Source organism: Amphiprion ocellaris, chromosome 3 (genome assembly GCF_022539595.1).
Source record: "Amphiprion ocellaris isolate individual 3 ecotype Okinawa chromosome 3, ASM2253959v1, whole genome shotgun sequence".
Lineage (NCBI taxonomy): Eukaryota > Metazoa > Chordata > Actinopteri > Pomacentridae > Amphiprion > Amphiprion ocellaris.
Window position 1 is genome coordinate 15,897,390 of NC_072768.1, and position 26,675 is coordinate 15,924,064.

General features: G+C 40.7%; 1 protein-coding gene across 6 annotated transcripts; it reads right to left on the bottom strand.

The window, feature by feature from the left end:
- Positions 1–1,774: 1,774 nt before the first annotated feature.
- LOC111574671 (coiled-coil domain-containing protein 136-like) lies at positions 1,775–26,675 on the bottom strand. 6 transcript variants are annotated; one of them, XM_035952455.2, is made up of 10 exons: positions 26,528–26,675; positions 26,213–26,350; positions 19,176–19,493; positions 14,380–14,454; positions 12,724–13,026; positions 10,137–10,254; positions 8,170–8,446; positions 7,861–7,992; positions 5,504–5,616; positions 1,775–4,024 (listed from the first exon to the last, which is right to left on the bottom strand). In XM_035952455.2, the coding sequence occupies exons 2-10, from the start codon at positions 26,262–26,264 to the stop codon at positions 4,012–4,014; spliced, it is 1,401 nt and encodes a 466-aa protein (XP_035808348.1). In that variant the 5' UTR covers positions 26,265–26,350; positions 26,528–26,675; the 3' UTR covers positions 1,775–4,011. The 6 variants fall into 6 exon arrangements, 5 of the variants coding, with proteins under 5 accessions (XP_035808348.1, XP_035808350.1, XP_023135148.1 ...); XR_004848129.2 differs by having other exon boundaries at positions 3,948–4,024; positions 5,504–5,567; XM_035952457.2 differs by lacking the exon at positions 5,504–5,616.

Sequence of the window (26,675 nt, forward strand, 5' to 3'; positions counted from 1 at the left end):
GGCTGTGTGTAGAAATACACTGGGGGAAGCGCATAGAAATTTCAGTGCTCTCTGTACAAAATGAGTCAGTCAGAATGAACAGTGTGTTTGCTGCAGGTTGGTGGATTGTCGTGGTGTTGTGAGTCAGCACTCACTGACATGGCAGTGACACCAGATGCCAGCAGCAGCCTTGATGAAGTAGTGGGAGGTAAGAATAACTGTGACACATTCAGGAGGCATTCTCAGGATACTCACTGTGGCTTCAGCAGGGGTCCCCATATTGATCTCTCACCATGTAATAAGACACTCGAAACATTTCTCTCTGTCTGTGTGCATGTCTCCGTGTGTGTTTTTTCATTGTATTTTTAGCTATTTGTTAATAAACTGTCACATGCACAGTGCTGTCACCTGAATTAGGTCAGAGCCTCTCAGAAAGTTCAGTGGTTCAGAGTTTGATTTGCTTCCACGTAGAGGATTTACCTCACTTATGATGGAAACAAATGGACCCTGTGACATTAAAGTTTCACCCTCCTCTGTTCTGCTCATAAGACTATTCTGCTAGTTGCAGTCAGACCTTGGCCCTGCAGGAGAACTGTATGCTCTCTTGAAGCAAGCACTGAATAATAATAATAATAATAATAATAATAATAATAATAATAATAAAAGTAAATGATGTGTTATTTCTAATGTCAGACAGTTCTGTCAATAAATAAAAAGACTAGCAACAATGAAATAATACCCATTTTTTTTATCATCTCTCCATAAAAGCATTTAACAAGAATGACAATTTTTTGTGGCTTTACTAAAAAAATGTCAATTGTTATGTTTTTAAAAAAGGATTAGAAAAGTTTGTTTTCAAGCAGTTTGCAGACTCATTTACATGAGGTATTATTTTAGATTCGAGGGTTTCATCACTAATAAAACAAGTGGCCTCTGAGCTGCTGAAAACAGTAAGTTTGTAGTAGTTCTTTTCCAGGCTCACCGCCTTTGACAGAAAGCAAGTGTGTGTGAATAATTAAACTGAAGCTAAAACTAAACCACAAATCTAGATCGGTTGACCCGGGCACCGCAGAGCTGGCGTTACATCTCTGCTGATCGCCCTTGGCTGCTCTCACTGTCAACTTTCCACCTTTTTTTTTTTTTAATTAGCTTTTTCCCCTTTAGCCTGTCAGTTGAATATATTAAGTATTTAAGGAGGGTTTTGGGGTGAATTTGCTGGACAGATAGGCTGGAGGCCACGGGCCAGTTGATTACATTTTATAGGGGATCTAGATCTGACATTTACGCTGTTGACATTTTTTATTTCTTTGGCCATAATTCTGACACAGAATAAGACACCAAGACAGGATTCAGAGTCTGAAGGGAACATTTGCAGACTTGGGAAATTAATTGAATGTAAAACTGAGTGACAAGGAGTTGTTCATTGAAGGTTTATACTAACTGTACATCATGACTACATTCTACTTTTAGATAATTAGCTGCAATTTAAACCTGGTAAACCATGAATGATGGCAACTGAGTAATGAGTGTACTTTAGAGGCCTCATAAACAAAGTTGACACATCAGTTCCTGCCATCTGTAAAGAAGCCATGTCTCTGAGCTTATGTCACGTCTCTGAAGTGAAGGTTATTAATATCCACGCGACTCGTGTAACGTGATGCCAGCAGAGCGACGGTTCCTGCTCAGGTTGACTAGTGATTGTTTTCATGAATGGGATTCCTCGAGACCTTAGACCTTGTGACGGTAATAGCACATGAGGGAACCAACCAGGAAAAGAAAGCTCTCAGACATCATGTGGGTTTGGAATATTTATTTTCTCAAGTCATTTGCAGTGCAAAATAGACCTCCAGGTAACAAAATAGCCACAGCTATATTGAAAACAACAATGCTATCCACATGTAAAGCAACAAGCTGAGAAACACTGCGCAATACAGAAGCTTCTGAAACTGTGACAGTTAATTCATGAAATAAGCTCAGAAATAATGATAAATAATGTCCTGGATCAGACAGTAATAGGATGTAATATTGCAGTTGATGTGGATTCCGTTTCTATTGCAAAATTATCAAATAGTAACAACATTTGCAGTCCAATGGCACATTATTTACTTAATCTAAGTTCATATGCAGAGATAACAATGGTCAGGCATTGCTTAACAAGGCTCTTTGTAAGGACAAACATTTCAGAAAAGATTTCAATACATTTCTGAAATATAACCCACCTGAAAAACCAGGAGTAATATTGCGCTTTCTGGCAACTAAGGTCAACTGCGATCTAAATACATGCAATGACGACACTGCCCTTCAACATAGAGGTACTGAAAATGGTTAGCAGTTCTAGCGATTCTTCAGAATAACGTCACCATAAATAAACATTTACATAGCATATAATTTGGCTATCAAATATACGATGCTTTTTCAAAATAGAATAAACTTTTCTACAAAGCTAGTACAAATGGATTTAAGAAATATCTCTCCCATAGTACTATATGTCACATCTATTTACATGAAATACAAAGTAACAGTATCCACGTAACAAACATAAATCATATATTGTGCTTCTATATGTTTTCTAGCATGCTTGTCTCAGTTCTAAAAGTTTTTCACAAAAAAAACATTTCACAAACGTAAACAGAGTCCTTCAATACATATGTAAGATTTTCATAACTGATGCTTAGACTAACTCTTTCTGATAGCTTCCTATTTACATAGTTTGGACCCATATCAGTGCCTAAAATGCCCTCACAAACTTCGCCACAACAGCGGTTTAATCAGACTGCAACCAGATATCAGCTGGTATTAATCAGGTCAATCGACATTCTCACACTTGTACCTTTAGTAATCTGCCATCACCTTTAAACTTACTAACAATACACCTGGAAAAACCAAGCCAATTAATTTATTTCTCCACAAACAAACTGACATTAAGTTGAAATGTATGAAAACGTAACAACATATTTCAATCATCCCAGGATTTACTCCCAAAGTTGCTGTAAAATCTTTACTAGTACATATCAAGACTACAGAAAGTCATATTATAAGTGTAGCAATGCAGCTCAGGCTGGAGGATTTTAACGAGTGAGTAGGCAAGATGAATTAGGAGCACTGCGCCGACAGTCTAGCTTTATGATTTACTGATAATTGGAGGGAAAGGTGACGTGCGACTCCACCCACCAGGGGTGATCTGTCTTAAACATTATTAGGCACCACGGCTGGACTGAAAGGTGCTCAGCCATACCTGTGCATCTTAAAATTGCATGCCAATGTAACGTGCTGTTATCTAATGGAAAGTCAGAATAATACTGGCAGGATAATATTTGTGGGAGACTGCTAGATGGTAATTCATGATGATTTTATGACCTGTAAACCACTTTGGCAGTATTTTTGCATTTATTGCATTTAGTACTTTGGGGGATAGTTAAAAGCACTTTCTGTTAATGTTTTATTAATGTATTATATATGTACATTTTAGGGTTTTCAGTGCATTCTGTCCAGACTGAAAATTCATCATTATTATCACAGACACCTATGAACAATAAAAAACAAATAAATAAATAATGATTCAATAAAGTAAAACCCATTTGGTGCACATTAATAATCAAGACCTTCGTTTTTGTCACATTATTAAAGGAGAGAAAAAGAACATTCACAGACACAGAAGAAGGATGACACAGCACTAGCATACATTTAGTGGACAGATCAGTCCTCGTGTGGGCAATCTGCAGGTCAGCTCATCTTCGTTTTCAGTCTCAAGTGAAACTGAGCACATCCTTCTCAGTCTCCGTGTGCACGTTGTACCGTCTCATTAGAGCTAAAACTTCCCACAGGTTTTCTACTACACAGTTCTATCACATTTAGATCATTCCAGTTCAGTCTGTAGACGTGGAAGGAGAGAACGAGGGCTGGTCTGAAGCAGACGTCCGTCCCTGTGCAGTTGTTAACCATCCAATCAACAGCGGATGAGAGCTCTCAATAAGCTCGTCATCACTAGTAGCACTGCTGCGGCTGCAGTGATAGTCACAATGGAGTTCCAACCTACCTCACTCCCCTGAGGGAAGACATGAAAAGAGCAGTGTTAAGAGTCCATAAAGGCAGCATCGTCTCCCTCACAGCTAAACCACACAAGGGCTTTTTCAGGAATAGTTCCACATTTTAGGAAATACACATTTTTGCTTTCTTGTTGAGAGTGAAATATAAAGATTGTCACTACTTTCATGTGCATATGGACAAGTATAGAACTTAAGTATGGAGGTGATTAGCTTAGCTTAGCATTAAACCTGAAGTAAGGGCAAACAGCAAGCCTGGCTTTATCTACAATACAAAAATTCTCACAAAATAACACACTGTATCTGGTTTGCTTAAACCACACAAATAAAAAAGTCAAAACTATTTTTATTGTCTGTTTCTCCGCTGGTTCTGGTGACAATCTCATGAGCCTCAACTTCCGCCAAGACCACAAATTATTGTTTTTACATTTCTGTTTGTGTGAATTAAGCAAGCAGTGTGTTAACGTGAATTTCAGAGGTTCTGGTAGGCATATAATTTTTTATTTTGAACCAAACTAGCTCTTTCCACTACTTCCTAGTCTTTATGCTAAGCTATCGCTAAGCTGTAGTTTCCCATTTAACACAAATACTTGAAATTGGTCTCATCCTTCTCATCTAAACCTTGACAGGAATGAGATTAAGCATATTTCCCCAAAATATCGAACTATTCCTGTAAACCACTTGAATATTTGGTTATACTTTGCCAAACTGCCCACCAGTCCCATGTCCACCTTTCATAAATACCTAACATCATCATCTACTGTACACTGGAAATTTTCTAAGTCAAGTGTAAGTGTTTTTTCTCTAGTTTTGACACTCCCATAACAATTAGTGAACCCTGAACAAAAAGATTCCTAACAATTAAAGGGTTAGTTCACCAAAATATCTGAAAAACATTTGCCTCTAGTGCTTTTTAACCATGCAGACAGAAATTATTTTATTTCAGTTTTCTTCCCAAAAAGCATTGAAGTTTTTCTTGTGTTTGCCTCAGAATCACTTGTTCATTTTCAGCTTGTCCACCAGCATTTTCATTCAGTCCGAGTTCTGGTATTGCTGAATTATTAAGTCCATTGATCATGTGTGTGTTTACAGGGGATTTGCTCTTCGAGCCGAATAATCATTTCTGCTTGGATTCCTTCAGAGCTTCCTCTGAAAAAAGTTGCTGTTTTTTGGGGGTTTTTTTGCTGTCAAGTGTCTCTAGTGTCTAACTGAGCCACTTTCTGCTGAAGAAATTTTCTCAAAGGAAACTGTATAGTGTTTGTTAAGGAGGGAGTAATCAGAAACAAAATTCCTGTCACCCTCAGTTCTGACTTCTGAAACCTGAACAAATAAGGTCATAACTGCAGCATTTGTACCACTGGATACAACTACAGGCAAGCAAGAAAATCTTTTATTTTTGGAATTTGGGTTATCTAATCTGCTGTGTGTGTGAGAACCATACGCAGCATAATACATCAGACAGAGATAAGCTCCTCCCATACCTTGCTCTCTGGGACGCCAGCTCCGACAACCAGCACCAGACCACAGCCACAATTACAATCATTCCTATGAAGGGGATGGAGAGAACAGCGTGCTCAGACGGATGGATGAATCTCTGAGGAGGGAACAAAAACAAACACAAGGACCATGGAGATGAAGGGGATGAATGAATGGATGGGCTGAGGTAGCCAAATCATAAACACACAGATAAGGAGCTGTGCCAACAACACAAACGGACCAGCACTACAAAAACCACTAAATTAAAAGCGTGACATGAACGATGACTGTGATATATAGAAGAAGGGATGTGATGGAGTGATTAACATTTGCCATTAAACAAACAATGCATAACTCAGCGGTGACATAAACATCAACTCAACGTGAGTATGTGTGAGCAGTTCTGTGTGGCATTTACTGGCCGCTTGTGATGTTATGGTCGCAAATAAAAAAAGGACATACAGCATGAATGATGTTACTAGTATATGGTGGTATTTTAGTCTCTCTATCCTCATTTTGTATTTAATTTGTTTTTATGTTTTGTAAAATTTGTCATCAGACAGGCTGAGAGGTCATGGACATTCAGAGAACAAGGACAGCGTCAGAGACAGGCACGGGGAGACAGTTTGACACAATGCAGAGACATCTCATCACGGCTGTTGCAGACAAAACACACAGTTCAAGGTCTGTCTTTTTTTGTTGGTTTTGAACATAAAAGGCCGTGTTAGTTTCCATACAAATACTTTACACTGCTGCCAACTTTTTCCGAAAGCATTTAAGTTCTGGGGATTTCTTTACATTTCTTTACAGGTATATTTCCTGTACTTTGAGACGGACATTTCTTCAAACATCTCTGTATTCAAGCTACAGTCAGCGTTGCAATCAAAGACACAAACTATGTTTTCAGAAAGTCCCACCCGGAAGAAAATACTAAGCAAAAATACCTTGATATCAAGAAAAATATACACGGGTGACAAATTAATGGAAAAACCTGTATAAAATGTCTTAGTAAGGTCTAAGGACATCACGTGCCACCAGAACCAGTCATTTACTCTGCAAGTCTGTTGAACTCTACTGGAGGGATGAACAGCACGCTTCCTAAAGATAGTCCCTCATCTAGTGTTTTGATGACGAGGCTGGACAGCGCTGTCTAACATGTCAGTCTAAAATCTCACATATGTGTTCAACTGGGTTGAGGTCTGGTGACTGTGAAGGCCACAGCATATGATTCACATCATTTTCATAGTCAATAAACCAGTGAGTGACCCCTATGGGTTGGGACATTATAATCCTGGTAGAGACCACACCCAGTGGGATAGAAATGTTTCATCATAAGGATGAAGGTGTTCACTCAGAACACTTCATATTGATTTGCAGCGACTCTTCCTTTTAAGGGGAAAAGTGGGCTTAAACTATGCCAGCATGCCCCCCACAGCATAACAGAGCCACCAGGTGTCTTCATTTCAGAGGTCAAGAGTTCATTTTCTTTTTTTAGTTTGTCACCCGTCTGCACATTAAGTCAGATACTGCCTCTTGAGTTATGCAACTCATAGTTGAGTGCTTGAATACGCAAATCCTGCTGGATCTTTCAGAATTACCTATGCTTTCAAGTAATAAGACTAGTGTAGCCATAAATGGGCATGGAATTAATTGTGCTAAGTTTCAGTTCGCTGAAAGTAGATTTTCCCACAGTATCTTATTAAAAGGAAAAGAAACTGGTCTGATGGTAGGAAAAAAAAAACAAAAAACTGCCACGCTGCGAAGGTCCTTTAATTACTTATGCTCTGTTGAAAAATTTCTAAAGCCTACATAAAGGCTTCAGTGGTGCAATATGCATTATTTCCCCTGGTGCCTGAATGCTTTTTCACAGGTTTAGTGTTTTTGTCCAACAGCAGCATTTAAGCATTGCTGTCACAGAGAGGTTAGGACACAGACACAGTGGGGGGAATGTTCCCCAGCCCAAAGCACACAATAAATACTGATATGGGCTGACAGCACAGGTCAGCTCATATCAAAACATATATTGCTACAGTATGGGACACATAAAAGTGGGCTCAACAGACACGGGATACAGCAAGGTGTAATGTGAGGATTGTTAGTCGACAGAGTGGCTGCAAAGAAAAAGCTTTATATTTCTTTAATCGTGTAGAAATCATGACTGAAAAATAGTCTTTAGAGTAAATTTACATCAGTTTAAACATAAGATTAATTGAATGCCTTGAGTTCAGAATGCAATGATAAGTGCTAGACTTAAACGTTCTAAATGTCTTAGCATTAATCACTCAAAGCTGTAGAGCATTTAAATTACTTTCTCTTATTGTGACACCCATCCCACTGTGGCCTTGGACCGCTGGTCCCTCACCTGAGTCCCCCCTGACAGCTTCTCCAGCTCGGCCTTGCAGCGCTGCAGCTCCTCCTCCAGCTCTGCTCTCTCCTTCTGACTGCTGTCATAAAGTATCTGCAGCTCCTGCAGCTCCAACTTCAGACCGTCACACTGGAGAACACAGAGGTCAAACACTCACTCTTGAAAACCAAATTCATTTTATTTTTTTTTAATTTATTGCATCCAAAACCATAAGGAAATTTCTAATATTTGACTCAAATCTTTGCATGTCATATTGACATTTCCAGTCAATGTCCAACATACTGCTGAGACACCAAGACACCATACCTCCCTCTGAACCTGTGAGGCCTTCTCCTCAGCCTGTTTCAGCTGGTCTCTCAGGGAAAAGATCTCCCCGATGCCTCCGTTCCAGCCTGTCGGCGTCACAGGCTTTCCATCAAATGAGATATTCTTCTGGATGGAGGCGTCCACCAGGCGACAGTTCTCAGACTGGGCCATGGTCATGTAGCTCTCTGTCATGACCTCATCTGAGCCAGTCTCCATCTCCTTCACCTCTGTGCCCTCAACTACATCCTCCTCTTTCAGCGACAGGTAGACACTAGAGCTGTAAGGTAGAGAAGAACGCTTAAAATGTGGCTCCAAACGCTTTGGTAGAACAAAGAAGAGACACGGTTGCTGTTTTCTGTGATTACCAGAGAGCTAGTCGGCTCCTTTTTTTGTTACATACAACATTTGCCTTCAAAACGTATCCAAACTCCTGGAAAGTTTTCCTCTTTATTGCTTTTCAACAGTGAATCATTGGCAATATAATAAGGCTTTTTCTAATAGAATTTTTAAAAAAAGACTCTTTCATGCTAAAATGAAAACAGACAGATACAAAGTAATGTCAGTTAATTAAAAATGTAATAAGTGATTGCATAAGTGTTTACCAAATTTAAAGTGACTCATCTAATTTAACACAGGTGCAGTCATTGGTGTGAGTTGGTGAAGTCCAACAGTTAGTGTACTGGAGATCTTATGAATGCAGTGAATGTGTCTTAAGTGACTGTACTACAGAGACACCTGTATCTGCAAGATCCAGACACTATTGAATCAGTAATTCTGGTTATAACTACTATAGGAACACAAAAGAACACTCCAACCAACTCTGTGAAAAGTTACTGAAAAGCATAAGTCAAGGGATACAAGTACAATTAAATCCACCATTAAGAAATGAAAGGAATATGTGTAAATCTGCCACAAGAGCAGTCAATCCTCAAAAACTGAGTGACAAGAAAAGACTCCTCTAAAGGAGTTACAAAGGTCAGCAGCTAAGACTGGAGAGGCTGTGCATACAACAACTGTTACCCGTTCTTCACCAGTCAAAGCTTTATTTGAGAGTGGCAAAGAGAGTCGCTGTTGAAAAAAGCTGATATTAAATCTTGACAAGAATTTACCAAAAAGAAAGTGGGAGACTCTAAAAATCAACTAAAAGAAGGTTCTTTGGTCAAGTATAGCCAAATTTGAGCTTTTTGGCCATCAGACTAGTCGCTATGTTTGGCAGTCACCAAACACTGCAGTGCCTCAAACGCACCATTTCCATTGTGAAGCATGGTGGTGGCAGCATCATGATGTGGGGCTGCTTCTCTGTAAAGCTTGTAAAAGTCGAAGGTTAAAATGAATGCACTGAAAGTATTGGCTTTGTGACTTTCACGTATTTTACATTTTATACTTTTAATTAATTGAGATTATTTTGTTAATAAATCAGGTAACATTTATTATGATTTAATGATGAAATGCAATAAATGGGGAAAGCTTCCAGTAGGGTGAATCCTTTTAAGAGCCACTGTAGAGTTGTCAGTACGTCAAGCACAATGCCTGATAGAGACACGGATTTCTCAATATTTGTGTTTTCATCCCAGTCAAGCAGGGATTCAATTATTCAAGTATTGTTTTCAGTTTTGATTAATCACATTATTACTATATCTATTGTCAGTTAATTGCTTAGTCTATAAATTGCTAGACAATAGTTAAAAATGACAGCGACATGCATATTTGGGATACTGTTTGAAAGATCAATGATGTACTTTCAATCTTGAAATTATATTTAATTGCTTATTAATTAACGACCAAATGGTTGCAGCAGTTACGTTCGATCCCTCACATGATGTTACAAATTTACCGCAGTGATTAAGCAGCTGGTCAGTGTTTTCTAAATGAGACAGGGCTGGGATGGGGGTTAGTATTCCTGAGGCCATCCCCTGCAGCTGATCCTGGGTGCACAGCTGATGAGTGAGCAGTCGTTGACCTCTCACCATGTCCTCTGTCTCTGCAGCAGCTGCAGCCTCTCCGAGAGACGCCTGTTGTCCTCCTTCAGGGTTTGACACTCCTCCCTCAGCATGCGACACTCCTCCTTCAGCAGGTCCACGTCACCTGCCAGAACAAGGAAGGTCAGCCATGATGATATTACAAGTGGATGCAGGTCGGTCATTTATAATGTCACCGCCGGTAGATTTAGCATCATTACAACACACCAAAATACATCGAAGAAACAGCTCTTGGAAATATCACTTTCTCGCCAAGAGTCCTACAACTTCTACAGTTCTATTCTCCAAACTGCTTCTTTAAAATGAACCCCAAGCCTGAGTTAGATTATATTTGCATATGAAATACATTTTGGGTGATCTTTTCTTGAAACAGCACAATTACATAATATGGAGTCCCCTCCCTCAGTCCCACCCGAGGCTCAGCTGCAGAACCCAGCGGTGACATCATGTGTTAAGAAGTGTGTCCCTCCCCGTAATGACTTCACGCTCTTGGTATCCTAAACACACACACATCTGCACAACCTCACACACACCACTCCCTTTGCAACCCTCAGCAATCACATTTGCAATTTGTAATATTTATTGAAGCCCACAAATGATTTATGGTCTTGACTGCAGGATGCTAACATGATGCGAGGGAATAAGACCATCCATAACGTCGTGTTTTGTTTTCATAATATCAGCCACAAAGACTGATCACAGGCTATTTGTGCTACTAGCAAGCTGGATAAATTCCATAGTGTAAGCAGAGGCAGTAGGTCTGTGTGTGTTTTTAATGAGCTTTTCTCACTCATGGCTGTTTACACGCAGTGTGAAGATGAAGTGTAAAACCATGACTTATGTTAGTTTATTTTTCATGTATTACATGTAAAATAACATTGTAAGGAATCTAATGAAGGCATCTCTATTCTTATATCCTACTTCTGTAACATCCACCTATGATGTTACCCATGTTTTTTTCTCTTCATTTACTGCACTGATACAGTCAGGTTCATATATATTTGGACATTGACACAATTTTCACCATTTCGGCTCTGTACACCACCACAATGGCTTTAAAATTAAATAATCAAGATGTGCTTTGGGTGCAGGCTTTCAGCTTTAATTTGAGGGTATTTGCATCCAAACCAGTTGAACGGTGTAGGAATTACAACACATTTTATTTGTGCCTTATTTGGACAATTGCCTGCTCAGCTGTTCCATGACCAGTTGTGTGTTATTCCTTCATTATTTCATTTACAAGGACCAGATAAAAGGTCTAGAGTTCATTTCAAGTGTGGTATTTGTGTCTGGAATCTGGTGAGGGCAACTCTCAATATGATGTCCAAAGAGCATCACTATCAGTGAAGCAAGACCTCATTAGGCTGAAAAATCAAAACAAACCCATCAGAGAGATAGCAAAACCATTAGATGTGGCCAAATCAACTGTTGACTACGCACTGGTGAGCTCAGCAACGCAAAATGACCTGGAAGACCACAGAAAATAAGTATGGTGGAATGGAAAAGAATCCTTTCCCTGGTCAAGAAAAACCCCTTTACAACAGACTAAGAGCACTCTCCAGGAGGTAGGTGTATCTGCGTCAAAGTCAACAATTAAGAGAAGACTTCACCAGAGTGAATACAGACGGTTCACCACAAGCAGTAAACCATTGGTGAGCTCAAAAACAGACTTCAGGCTGTCGTTGACTACAAAGGATTTTCTACAAAATCTTAAAAGTACCAATTTGATTTGTGATTATGTTAGTTTGTTCGTTTACTTTTGGTCCCTTAAAAAGGTGGAGGGCACATATAAAATGTATTGTAATTCCTACACTGTTCATCTGATTTGGATGCACATCTTTATTGTTCCATTTCAAATCCAGAAATGCTGACAATTGTGTCAATGTCCAAATATGTATAGATCTGACTGTATCTTTCTTCCATGCATCTGCTAAATACTCACTTGAAGGACTGAATACTTTTGCAATCACTTATTTTATGTTTTACACTTTTAAATTATTGACATACATCCGTTTCACTTTGACATGAAAGAGTCTTTGTTTTGTAAATTCTTGTGCAAAAAGCCACCTATGATGGTCTCCATGTTTTTTTCTGTTTATTTACTGCACTGATCTCTCCCCTTCATGCATCTGCTAAATATTGACTTGAAGGGTGTGAATACTTCAGCAATCATTTACTTTATGTTTTATGTTTTAATTAATTGACAGATTTTGTGAACATCTTTTTCACTTTGACATGAAAGAGTGTTTTTTGTGTGTGTTTTTTTCAAATTCCCGGGAAAAAGGCCTCTAATGATGATATCTTTGTGTGTTCTTTTCTATTTTTTTTCCACTTTATTTACTGCACTGATCTCTAGCTTTCATGCATCTGCATACATTAACTTGGAGGGGATGAATACTTTTCCAATCACTTATTTTATGTTTTATGTTTTTAATTACTTCACAGATTCTGTATACATCCTTTTCACTTTGACATGAAATAATCTTTTTTTTTTTTTTTGCAGATTCTTGTGCAAAAATCCACCTATGATGATCTCGTTGTATTTTTTCATATTTCTCCCCTCCTCATCCCTCACCCTCTCTCCTCTCGGCCTCCCTGCGCTGGCTCTTCATGCTGATCTCGGCCCTCAGCGTGGTGATCTCCAGCTCGTACTCCTGGGTCTCTTCGCTGAGGCGCTGCAGCTCAGCCCGCCGGCGACACAGCTCCTCCTGCAGCGAGGCGATGTCGTTCTCCCTCTCTGCGGCCGCGTCCTCCGCCGCCTGTTGGAGCAGCAGCACCTCCTCCTGAGCAGCTCGCAGCTCCTCCTGGGCCTCGGCCAGCTCGCTCTCCTTCTCCTCCTCCAGGCTGTCCATCTCCTCCTGCACAGAGCGCAGCTGGGCTGTCGGAGCGGGAGGAGGAAGAGGAGAATGTTAGGTTTCCTTTAAGGAGGACGTGTGGGTGAAGCTGCAGTGTCAGTATGGGTGTATATGAGTGTGTATGATCTCACCTGAGGTTTTGCAAAAGTGGGCCTGCATGTGTTTGTGTGTGTGGGTGGTGTGTTCTTGCATTTGCCTGTGTGTGTGTGTGTGTGTGTGTTTGTGTGTGTATGTGTGTGGGTACTGTAGGAGAGAGGAGCTGATGTAACTTATGGTAACCTTCATGTTATTTTTTTCAGAGTTGGGTTTAGATGATTAGCTTAACAGTTTCAGGGAAAGAAAATTACCTCCACCTCTTACCAACTTTGAGAACAATGCTACGCTCCTCCTTTTTCTATTATTCTTCATCACTGTCTTTGTTTTTTTTGCTGAAGCACTGGGTTTGGAAAGTTCTTTTTAGTAGTTGTTTCTTCCTCTTTTCTATCAGTTTTCTTGTCTCTATCAGAATTTGCAATGAAAACCCCTTCCTATATGACTCAGATGTACTTCTGCACCTTTTTTTCTCTACAGTGTGCAGATCTATGACAGGCTCACTGTAAAACTATGCTACACAATGGTAGGATGTAATATTGGAGAAATTCAGCCATATATGTTGGGAGTGGAAACCGATTCAAAAAAAGATATACTGAAAGTCCCGTCTTGCAAGTTGACAGGATTGGTTCCTTGGAATGGATTGGTGTGCTAAGTTTGAAACTCAGAAAGTTTGAATGTGTATTTTTGACACTCTCATCGCTCCTCTGCAGTTTCAAGGTGGAAATACTCAGCCATATTCAGCCCTAACTGCTTATTCCTCTCATGTGTATTCTAGCATATAAAAAACACCAAATGGACAGTGTAAAAAAACTGATTTTAACCAGAGGGGGTCTTTATACTCACATGACTGAGCACACTTATTAAAGTGTGTGTTTTTTTAGATGAACCTTTATTTCTGTCTGAGTGATTTTTCTAATATGAGTTTATACATCTACTAAAAGGAAAACAAAAATTGCTTATAAAAAGACAATGGCCTGAAATCAATGAGCCTGAACGATTGCTAGGATTTCACGTTGTAGTTCCCAACATGCCTACGCTGCAATTTCTGTCTGACACGAGACAGAGTTGGTGAAACAATAGGAAATCCATACAAGACATGACAGAAGATGGGAGTCCTTCTGAATAATTCTAAATTAGCAGCTTACACAGCGAAATCATCATCGACTATAAGTATTGACAAGCAAAACAAATGCAGTAAGGAATATATAATTTAGATATTTGATCAGTCTCTCTGCTGTCGTCGTTTGTTAGTTATTGAAGTATTTGCTCCATTATGTTGATACCTTGTAGATTCTGGATCTGCCGTGTGAAGGCTTCAGCCTGATGGGCACTCGCCAGACGCTCATCCTCCAGCAGACCTGGTGACGAGGAGAAACGGGGCATGTGTCAAGAGATAAGAGGAAAAAGTCAGTTCAGCAGACCAATAAAAAGATGACAACTTGATAAGCTGTTCAACCCTAAGGCAAGACTGAATGACACAAAGCTTCATGTGTCTGCCTGTGCGATAAATGCATTGAATAGCAAATGAGTAGAACATGAACAAGTCTTTTTGTGTGCAATATTTTCTAATTTTCCATTTTATTACAGAGATTCTCCTGAATCTAACAACTTCTAGGGACAGTGAGAGAAAATAAAGCTGATTATTTTGGCTGCAGCTTTCACAGCTTTTGGTTTGCTGCTATTTTTTGACTTTCTATTTGTTTTTGGTCCCTATTGGTATGTGTCATGCCAAGTAAATTCTGTCGCATACTTCAAGCTGATTCACTGATGGTTTTAACACAACAACAACAGCGACTAGTTGGACACAGAGAGCAGCCAGTTGAGTCTGCATGTTCAATGAAGCCAACAATCTAAATATATATATATATAATATATATATATAACTTCATGGAAAATGCACTAAACCACACCACACCATAAATCTACACCTGTTCTCCAAGGTTTTCACAAATTGTTCCAAGCATCTTAGAGAACTTGGTAGAGTTCTTTTTGTCTTCTGTCTCTTCATGTAATCCCAGACTGACCCTATGATGTTGAGATCAGGGCTCTGTGGGGGTCACACCATCTGTTCCAGGACTTCTTGTTCTTCTTGTGGCTGAAGATAGTTCTTTATGACTGCACGTCTATTTTGGGACGGATCAGATGCCTCGTGATGATTTTGTGTGATGGATAAGAATATAAGTGCTTAAAAGTTTTGCACAGTACCATATTTATGTATGAAGATAACATTTAATTAATCAGAAATACAGTCTAGACATTGTTAATGTGGTAAATGACTATTCTAGCTGGAAACGGCTGATTTTTAATGGAATATCTACATAGGGGTACAGAGGAACATTTCCAGCAACCATTACTCCTGTGTTCTAATGCTATAATGTGTTGAAAGGCTAATTGATGATTAGAAAATCTTTGTGCAATTATGTTAGCACATGAATAAAAGTGTGAGTTTTCATGGAAAATTGCCTGGGTGACCCCAAACTTTTGAACAGTAGTATATATATATATATATATATATATATATATATATATATATATATATATATATATATATATATATATATATATATATATATATATATATATATATATATATATGTATATATATATATATATATATATATATATATATATATATATATATATATATATATATATATATATATATATATATATATATATATTCTTACTATCAATCCCTCTCTAGCTGTAGTTACGTTATAGCTTTATACATTCTAAATGTGAATTCAATCCTTTCTGCTTTCCACCACTGTGATCCAGGCTGATCTCAGCATCTCCAGCTTAGAGTGCTGCTTTCCTGTAGTGCCATCAGCAGGGAAAATTTTAATTAGTCCAAACTCTGGTTTATGATCAAATACCTGCAAAGCTAATGACATTCTCGGCAGCCTCAGGTGTACTTTGTTTACTGCTGCTGAACAAACTTTAGTGTGCTGACATGCTAAACTAAGATGATGAACATAGTAAACCTAACTGCTAAACATCAGCATTTTACCATTACCTGCTTAAAATAAGCAGGTCAGGGCCTGTGGCACGACTGTAGACTCTTGGTCTTCAGTTCTAAATGTTTAAATAAAATTTTAAACTTACTTTCGGCAATTTTCATGGGGATTATCCAAAATACCCGCAATGTTGTTTCTGGAAACATGTCTTTGAACTTTTGAAATATAATCTTTCGATGCCGTTAGCACCACAAACTAATCCATTAACCCAGATACATCATATTGGCGTGAGGGCAAAAGTATCAAACCAGAACTACTGCATCCATCTGCATGGATCAGCTGCCAGCAGACTGAACAGCTGCCTGTTCCCAGAGAGACTTGACCAATACTGATTTCTGCTTGTGGTCTAGAACGCTCTGTCTGGAAGCGTCCCTCAGTGTGCACACAGTTGTCTGAGGAATGCCTCCTTCGCTGCCAGACGCACTACTGAGCTCACCAAGCCGTGTCTCTCAGAACGACACGCAGTCGAATGCACACACTCATAAATGTGCACACACACACTGCGGCCTCATACCGAAGGCCTGAGTCACTGCTGGTGTCCCCGAACATTCAGCTCACCATTTCTAAGGTATGATGCGATGCTCTATTCAGCCGCTATGAGCCACTGAGCATGTCAGGAACCATATATAAACAGTTACACTTCTCCATGTCCAATTAGGTTGTCAAGAACAGAGACGTCTCCGGTGGGAAGTTAAGCTGTTCACAGAAGTGAGGGTTTGTTCTCTAAGTGTGACTCAATTTATAACGTCAAAATATTAACCGTCACTGAGATGCAAAATGTTGATGTTTATTTGAGTTTACTGTAATAATAGCTGAGATTTCAACAGGAATTCACGACATCTTACAACGTAAATTAGGTGATTTCATAGAAAGAGAGGACTCCAAATACCAGAGGGGTCAACATGTCAGAGATTATGCTTGTTGCAATTTTTTTATTCCTCTGATCTATGACCAGTTTTTGCTGCTGTCATGTTTTTGCTCATTGTGGGCAAAATTTTACTGCAAAATGAAATCCTGCACCTCTATAGAAACAACACAACCATGAGTAAAATGTCTTCTGTACAGTATGGCACAGTTACAATGCCAAAAATCATTAAAAAAGAAAAAAGTTGATTTTTTTTGATTATTTTATCATTTTACTTAAAAAAAAATCAGTTCCAAATTCCAAGTGGTTGCAGTTGTTACAAACACTGGAAAAATGGTGAATCTACATATTATAGATAGTTTGTTACTTACATTTATAATTCCCTTCCTATCTGCTCTGTGTGAACACAGTCTGCAGTTCAGCTCAGTCTGGCAAATAAGTCCCTGAATTTTTATCAAATGGTTTTTGATCACAGCTGAGACTCTTATGGCTTCAGATTTTTTTTTTTCCTTTTTACAGCATTTGGTGCAAATCGTTAACTTTTGGTGTTTTTTAAAATGTAGATTTGTAGAACTAAATGATTTAGATTTTAAAAAATCTTTATTTTAAGCTTAGATTTGGTTCATTTTTCTGATGTGTCATATGCGCAAGTCAAGAATAGTTTCTGTTCTTACAGTTGTTGACTGATAAATTGTGTCACTTTGGTGATTTTCTGGAAGATAATATGCCTTTTAAACCCACCAACAGGTTTTGGGGTTCAGAGGGTTAAAAACATTTTGCCTATTGATCATTTCCCACAGATTATATGCATTTTTCTACCTTCCTTGTTGGTCTACACAGTATTTTATTCCCCACATACACTGCAGACATGTGAGTGATGTGGACTGTAGAAGCACAGGTGCAGGAACTATGCTGATCAGCTATACACAACTAATGTCCATTTTATAAGAGCTATTTGCAAACAGTGCGGGCATTCAGTTGGCACATTTGACAATGACTGTGGATTACAAACTGCTAATAAATTCATGAAGCAGACTCTTGGTTTTAAAAGGTGAATCAGTGTCAAAAATAAAAAGAGGGGAAATTATCTCATGCTGCAAATTTTAGCTTGCTTGTTGCAAATTTGGTGAAACAGGCCCTACTTAGCATGGTATACCACTTTTTAGTAAACTGTGGCAGGCTTTTAATTTAGCTCATGTTTATGCGAGGGAAGTACAATTATAGACTGCAGATGTGTCTAATTGCTCTTCATCTGCTATGTAATTTTCCCACCAGTTTGACTCAGAACAGTTTTTCTGTTTGATTTATATTTTTTTAGAGAGCTGTGGCTGCCTCAGTCAGGGGCATTCTTGTTACCATAACTGTTGTAGTCATTGCATTGGACAAAAAAATAACACCCAAGTTAACCAAATAGTGTAATTTCCCTTTAAATTCCAGAAAAAATGCTATGGATTTAGGGTATTTGGTTGGACGATCAAGGATGTTTGAATTTAGCTCTGTAGAGGTTTATTTGTTTATTTGTTTGATCATTAGGATCACCATTAGCTGTGCTCTAAGGGATAGTAGTCCTCCTCTGGTCCATGTTAATCACATGCATTACACACTATTTTATTATTAAAAACAATAAACACTAGGCACGTATGGAAACATTAAATACAGCATCAAAATGTACAAAAACAATGAAAAAACATCACATTTTTCTTAAATATCTTAGTGACTATCTGAAGGAAACTCCATTTTTGATCTTTTTTGGTAACTTGTTCCATTTTACAGACTTTCTATACAGACAGTACATACAGAGTCCTAGGTATTACCAGCTGACCAGTACTTATTTTATATGTTGAATAAAAACAACGGCAAAACAGCATATGTTCATTTTTTAGGAAAAAGCACGATGAAGTAAACCTGTCTTTAATCTGTCCTCCACAGTTATCTAGGGTACTTTATGCATCTCGCACATGTTTGCCAAAGAAAAGAACAACTAAAAACTAATCCAGCGCCTCTGTTGAGTTCAAATTAAAGTTTTTTTCCAATGTTTGTCTGCACCACTTGACCAGTTCCTTCCACAGAGACTGATTAAAGGTTACACAGCCGTTCTGTGATAAAGAAAGATTAATGATTACAGAGATTTAATGATGAAAAATTAGTAAAAGAACATTGTTTTCGTATTAATTATACCCAAAGCTGGAGATCTCACCTTGCAGCTCATGGAAGCTCTCCTGGTGTTTGTTGGAGGTCTCCCTGGCATCGTCTAGCTCCAGCAGCAGCTGCAGTACCTGGGCCCTCAGCTCCTCCAGCTCCTCCTCCTCAGTCAGGGGCTCGCTCTCCTTCTTCCTCTTCTCCTCCCCTTCGCCCTCCTCCTCCTTCAGTTTTCTTTCTTCCCCTTCCTCCTCCTGAGACCTCTCCCGGTCCATCTCCTCCTTCTCGTTGTTCTCCTCCAGGACGCCTCTCTCCTTGGCTGTTATTTCGTTGTCCATGGTGGGGCTGCTCTCAGCTTTCAGATCACAGGGGTCATCTGATGGAGAGACGAGACTAACGTTAGAGAGAGAAGCCTGATCGGAGCAGACAGGGTGGCAGGAGGAGAGAGATTTACAGGTGACGAACCCCTCTGTCATCGCCTAAATTCAGTCATGATTCCATGCAGCACAAATTGTCTTTCTTTTTGAATCAACAGCACCATCTTGTGATAAAAGTGGCTTTGATGCCTTTGTGGCCCAACCTCGATTTCACCCATACACCCTAATTTAAGCAAAACCAATTTAACCACACAATAATGAACAATCTTGTTACGTAATTAGAGCTAAGATTGTGATTTTTTCCCCTTAAGTGAATGCATCCACCAGAGAAAGATCCCATGAGTCTAAAAATGTCAAACTACCCAGTGTGTAATGTAGTGGTTTAACCAGAATGTATTTGTAACATGTTTTTGATTCCATTTTTCAAAACTGATGGTGGCACATGCATCACTTTGTTTTCCATTCCTCAATCTGCACTGTGGATTTACATGTTTGACCAGTAGGTGGAGCGAGTTAACCGACACAATGCAGGGAGAACCTTGGGGAGGAGGGCCAGTATGCTGAAGCAATCACTATGACTCACCACTCAGAAATGCACCTCAAAGTCCATAATAGCACAAGCTACCACTCATAGTAAGAGAGATGTGACACATATCTCCCTTTCATTTCACTCTGTCATATTATATGCTTGTCTGCTGCTTTTCTCTTTCTCTCTCTCTTTTTTTGGCGTGTTTCTTTTATGAAGCTTTTCTTGGGTCTGGTGTTGTTGTTAATGTGGGCCTGTAAAACCAAATGAGGCATTGTATATGATGTAGGGGCAACACAAATAAACTTGATTTGACGTCTTAATAGTCGCTGCTTGCTAAAGCTGTGGAGACAAATGCAGATCAGGTTCAGAAAACTGGAAGGGAGGGCATGATTTACACCCAAACAGCACAACGGCAAATTCCCATCTGAAGTCCCTTCCCATTAGTCAGATGAAACTTTTCTGTGAGGCGGCAAGGACGGCCAGAGACAAATGGACATTATATTCACAGTGTCGGGTTGTTCTCAGGAGCAATTTTTGAAGGTAAAAGATCACTTGTGCCCCAATTTCGGTCTCATCTGTGCAGACTCTGCTTACATCACACACACTGACCTGATATTATTTCATTCTTATTTCTAACCTGCCCTCCAGGGTCAAGTCCATCTCAGAAATAAATGAATATGTAGCATCGCACATCGGTGCTCCAATGGTCTCCAGGAGCCTCTGAATTGCTGTTTGCAGTCAGAAGGCAGTGTGGGGACGGGGAAGGAGAAATGGTGTTTGCTGAGAGACAGGAATTGAAGAGACGTGATGAGGAAAAGGCTGCAGCAGGGGACAGAGAGGAGCATTAACTACAGATCTATCTAATTAAGAGTGATGCTCACTGGTGTAATCTGGGCCCTGGGGATGCTTCCATTTCTTGGATAATTATTTCTCTGCCTTGTTTTCCCCCCACTAGATGTAACACTTTCCATAACAGCTGAGCACGTGTGCCACATTTTATCATATATGTATGACAGCCTTTTCCCTTCTTGTTTCATAATAATGTTAATTTAAACAATGCAGCCCCTGAGAGGCATGTGAGAGGTTTCATGAGCACTGGGCTATTTTGTCATTAAATTTTGATGCTGGTGTAATGAGTTAGTCATAAAGAAGAGGGCTGGAGCACTGTAGCAGGGAGTGAGCCAGAGCTGCTTGTATAGCCGGCGGCTGCTAAAGACCATCGAGAGACAAAAGACTTCCCACCGCATATCACTCACTGCCAAATCCTTCAGGACATCGAGCTCAGGGTGTGATAGCTCGGAAAGCATCGGTCCAAGTGGTCTCTGCTGTACTTTACTTTCAGGATTTGTAAATGTGGCATCCAGGCTGCAGAAACTGCAGTTGATCACAAACAAACTGAGGATTGTACACACTTTTCACACACCTCCTCCACTGCTGTTGGGCATTCAGAAAAAGACATCCTTTAATAGTAGACAGATGAACTGAATTTCCATTAATGGCATCTTTGCAAAACAATTATCTTATTATGGAAAAAAAAGATCACTTCACACAATCGCCCTCACTGGATTCACAGTGTTAGCTCTACTCTGCATGCTAATCATTTCACTCCTTAAAGAAGCTTTATCGCCTCACCTTGTGAGCGAATGTCAAACACATTGTGCAGCAGAATCAGCTGCAGTAACACCTGTGATCACTCCACTGCATACTTGGCACGTTGCCGGTCTTTAGTCACGCTGGGATTGCATTAGACATGGATGCGTCATGCATACCAGAGCAGGAACGGACAGCAGAGTCATCTCAGGAGCCGTGGTACAGCTCCAGGGAGAGGACAGCTTTATCTACGCACAACACATTCCATCGTAATCACACTGCAGCAAAAACACATTGAGTATGTCAGTGCAAACGTTGTGCCACTTTAGAAAAGAGGCAACGAGCAGACCAAGTGTTCTTTGTCAGCATCTCAGAATGACTGTCTGAGATTAAATTTAAACATTAATGTGGCAACACAAGTCCTTTGTTTTGCCTCTGATTGGGTGCTCGGTGATGAAGCGAGGAGCGTAATGAAATTTGCACTTTGCAAAATTGAGGAGCACAGTGAGGATTTTAGCAAACAGGGGCGTGCAGGGAGAGGGATGAATGTAGGCCAAAGAGCTGTTCATAGTGAAGAGCCTTCCTCCACGAAGCAATCAGTATGATTCTGTAGTTAGTTAAAGTATATTAAATATGCAGCAAAAACTGAAAAAAGAAGACAGCAACATGCCAAACAAGATACTGAATGTTGCTAAAAGTAGCTTTTATTTTATCTTAACTCCTTTTTACAGTCTTCATATTTGCTGTTCATACCGCTTTATGAAATCAGGTGTAATAATAAGAGCTCCTCCATGTAGAAAATGAATCTAATGTAATCTCTTGCTTTGACTGCTCGTTTGATCTAATTCTACTGTACTGAGAGGAACATCTGGAGTCAAATCAGCTGTGAAAAGAAACGACACCTCACTGAAAACAGGAGCTGGAAGCTATTTACAGGTGTGGTGTGATGAGCACTTTCTGCTGAACCATGTTTGAAAATAGGATTGAGCAGACAGGTGTTGGTGGTTGTGGGAGTGTTGGCGCATGTGTTTAAAAAAATCAAGCATGAGTGGCCTCTTCTTGTGCTGCTACCTGGGTGTGAATAGGTCACACATGGGCGTGCAGGCCGGTGTATCGATGTGTGCTGGATCTCTGGTGAGCCTATCTACACGACATATATCATGATCATACAGATCTGCCAGGTTTAAACTGCATGTGTTCGTTATGTGTATGTATGCTGTGAATCTCTGTGTAGGAGGCCATGCATAATGCACACCACCCCCTCCTACCCCAGCTTTGAAGCCAGCCTAGCTCTGATGTTGTAGCTTTTCCCCTGCGCTGGCACGCTTCCCCAGCAACGCATAATATGGAGCAGAGAGGGGGAGTCGGAAAAGCATGGAGAGACTGTGCGAGCAAAAATATGAAACAGAAGAGAAGACAATAAGAGAGATGCAAGGAAAGAGAAAGAGTTGTGATTTGACCCGAGGGCACGCATACTGTTCCCTTAAACCAACAGGAATCAGGTGCAACCACACACGAGGTTCATCTCCATGGTGACCTCAGCACACCAACAACCGCTGCTTCAACATATGGAAAGGCACCATGGTAATAAAGCTGTGTTTTTGTCCCCAGGTTTGCTTGCCATGGAAACCTCTCTGTCTGCCATTTGCTTTTCCCTTCAGAGGAGTCCGAGCGATCTTATCAGGTGCACCTTCACGAAGCCCACACAGTGAGGTCACCATCGTCGCTGATTTCAAGCTGCGTGAGACTCGGCAGCTTGAGATGAGCAGCGAGCTACAGGGGTGGAGGTCTCATCAGGTTAATGTGAGTTTATCTCTTTTCTCTCTCTCTCTCTGTGCTTAGAGCCGGAAAAACTCCAGGGAGAGTGAGGAACAACAGCAGCACGAGAAGACAAGAGAAGAAACAGCAACCACGTGCACCCAAGAGTTGGACTGACTTAATCAGCCACTCTGTTATTTAAATGGAAAACTCATGTTAACACTTTCAAAGGGAAATAAGAGAAAGTGGGTCAATGGAATAGAAAAGCATTGCAGAATGTGCTATAATTTGGCCTCATTAGATGAGCATGCATGGAAAGTGTGTCAGTGTGTATGTACTGTAAGTGATTTATTGTGGGATTTTGTTTTTACAGGAATGTGTGTGTGTGTGGTGAAGTGTGTTAGTGTGTTTGTTGTGTAGCAATTCCATTAAGTGATATGAATAGCGACAGAGAACAAAGCATGAAAACAAGTGATGCGATAATAATCCATTTGATCACATATCAATGCCTCCCACCTGAGAGCAATCTCTCTGTAAGGTTTTCCATCAGTTAAATCACAGAGGGAAGAGGGGATACCACAGCTCCCCATGTAGCTGCCAAATCCAAAAAGGATAAAGACCCAGAGGGTGAGAGAGAGAGAGAGCAAGCTAATGATAGGCTGACAAAGCCAAGCATTTCTGAGAAGGAGAAGAAAAGTCAAATCCATAGAAAAAGCTATGGAAAGGAGCTGCATGAGTTCATGAACCTTCTTTGTTCACTTGAAAGTTTCAAGAATTTTTCCATTATACAGCTAAGAGAGAATAGAAAAAACATATGGCACACACAATTTTCGTCAGGGACCTGCAGAGTGCCTTGAGAGACTTTTTTTCTTATTTTCAATGAAGCACTTAAGTCTGATGGAGGAAAATGGGGAACAGGGTGGTGCAGGGAGACATCACACTGTTCGGGGCTGAGAAAGAAGGGTCTTGGATGCCTGAGGGTGGAAAAAGAACGCAAGATTTGTTTTCATTTGTTGTTTTTCTCAGAGGTCTCTCCAAGCTCCCACGTCTACAAAGTTTGTCTAAGGCAGCAACTTTGCTGTTTATTAGCTCGAGAGAGCCGAGAGAAATCCTGTTTGTGTTCCTTTGGGGAGTATCGCTGCTGATGTGAATTTTCGCAGCGTGAGGGCATGAGGAGTTGAGGGGAAGGAGGAAAGGACGGGAGAAAAATGCTGTGTGGGCTGAGGCGCTGGCAGGTGCAAAGGTTTGTGTGTCTGTGCATGTGTTGGAGGGTGTGTGGGCGCTGAAGTGAGCAGAGGATTGCAAGTGAAAGAGGGGGAAGAGAGATTGAGTGGGAAAGCAGAGAGAAGGATGCAAAGAGACGTGTGCGGCGACTCGTGCAAATGGGAGGAACAGCACGGTGGCCAATGATGTATAGACAGCTTCCAAATGTCAAAGGCGCCTCTGATGATGTTATATTGATCAGTGGCAGCTTGTAAGAGCATCTGTATTCCCTGGTGGCAGATGTGGCTACTGATTTTATAAGCATTTCTTCCAGTGCAGTGCAGAACTTATTCCCAGCAGATGGGTAAAACTAGAAGTCCCCTTTTTCTAATTACCAAGACTGATGTTTAGTTTGACCTGCCTCCAGCCAGTTTCAGAATAAAGGCACTTTAATCGCTTTAGATTCCCAAATGCATGTGATTTAAAATGATTTGAGTTAATACTAGTTGCCGCTCAATTCATTTTACATTTGCTGTATGTCTTCTTACATACTCTAAGTTAGACCATCAATAGATGCTCAACTTCCGGCTTTAACAGCAAGCCTCAGGCTGTGATGAAAGGAAACAGGTCCCTGGAGTTCAGGCAACAGGAACAAGCTTGTTAGGGAGGAAAAAAAAATCTCCTGAGACAGCAGCTATGTTATGATGGTCAATACACAGCTTTCAGAATAATAAATGTAATGGAGTCAAGTACACACAATACAAGAGGCTTTAGAAGTCTAGAGCGACTTTTCAGAGCATAATCCACATCACTGAAAGTTCACTTCTAAACATTACTGCACAGGAAAAAGGAAGCAAACTTCTGGCAACCTGGCAGCCGGTCAAAGGGCTGATGACCTGTGCGTCTCTCTGAGCCCCTCCACACCAATAAACATCCTCCCAGCAGAATCCCACACAGAGCTGCTCTGTCTGCACTCAAAACATGCAGAAAACACACACACACTTCTTCCTTGTTGGGACACACAGACCAAAAAAGAAAAAGACATTCCAGGCATTCTTCTCCGGACACAGTACTCATTCTGTACACAGCGATAAATACACATGCTTTGTGCTCAGTGGTATAAAGTTACCAAGGAAGCTCAACTGCAGCTGTTCAACTCAAACCACTGTATGCAAATACAAGCTGGACTAGAATAACATCCAACACAGCCTGACTCCACATTGCATCAATTCTCAATCAGAGTAACATATGCAAGACATCTAACAGCGCCATTTAGCTAATGACTGCATTATTTCCTGCCTGGTAGCTGCCAGATTCTCATTACCTGGCAGTGTATAGCCTCCATCAAACGTCCACAGATGCCATATCTGACAGTCGGACTGTCAAACTCGCCTACAGCTCCTAATAAATACAGGCTTCCACAATCATCTCCCCTCCTCCGACCACCTGACCGCCTCCCCTCCCTCCCTCCCTCTCTCCGCCTCCTCAGTTCACCACCACCATCCCCTCACTCCTGGAGTAAACACGCTTTTCTCGGCAGAAGATAAGCATCAGCTCCCCTGTCTACCTTCTCGGCCCGATCGCTCGCAACCCGTAGTGCAAACAGCCACACACACTTGACAAAACAGCTGCACAGACCTGTAGAGTCCAAAGCCTCCTCTATGAGTGGAGGTAAACGCAGTCCATCCATAGCCCCCCTGAAGCTGCAGCAAAGAGGGAGAGACGGAGAAAGAGAGTGGGCGAGAGAGGGTCAGAGGCTCCACACGCCCACCTCAGCTGCAGGGAGAGAGAGGAGACAAACACACGGAAAGTGCTGAGCGCAAGTCAAGTACTCGCACAAACACACACACACACACACACACACACACACACGCACGCACACACGCAGGTTTCAATGCAAATGCACGCACACGGAGAGCGAGCGACACAGAGAGAGAGAGAAACAGGCTGTACCTCGGGAGAGTTTGGGAGGATCCGGGGAGCTGGCTGAGCTGCGGAGCGTGGGAGAGATGCCGAGAGGGAAGAGGGGAGGAGCAGAGTGGAGGGAAAGATGCTGTTTTCCAGACGGCAAGCTCTCTCTCTCTCTCTCCCTCTCCCTCCC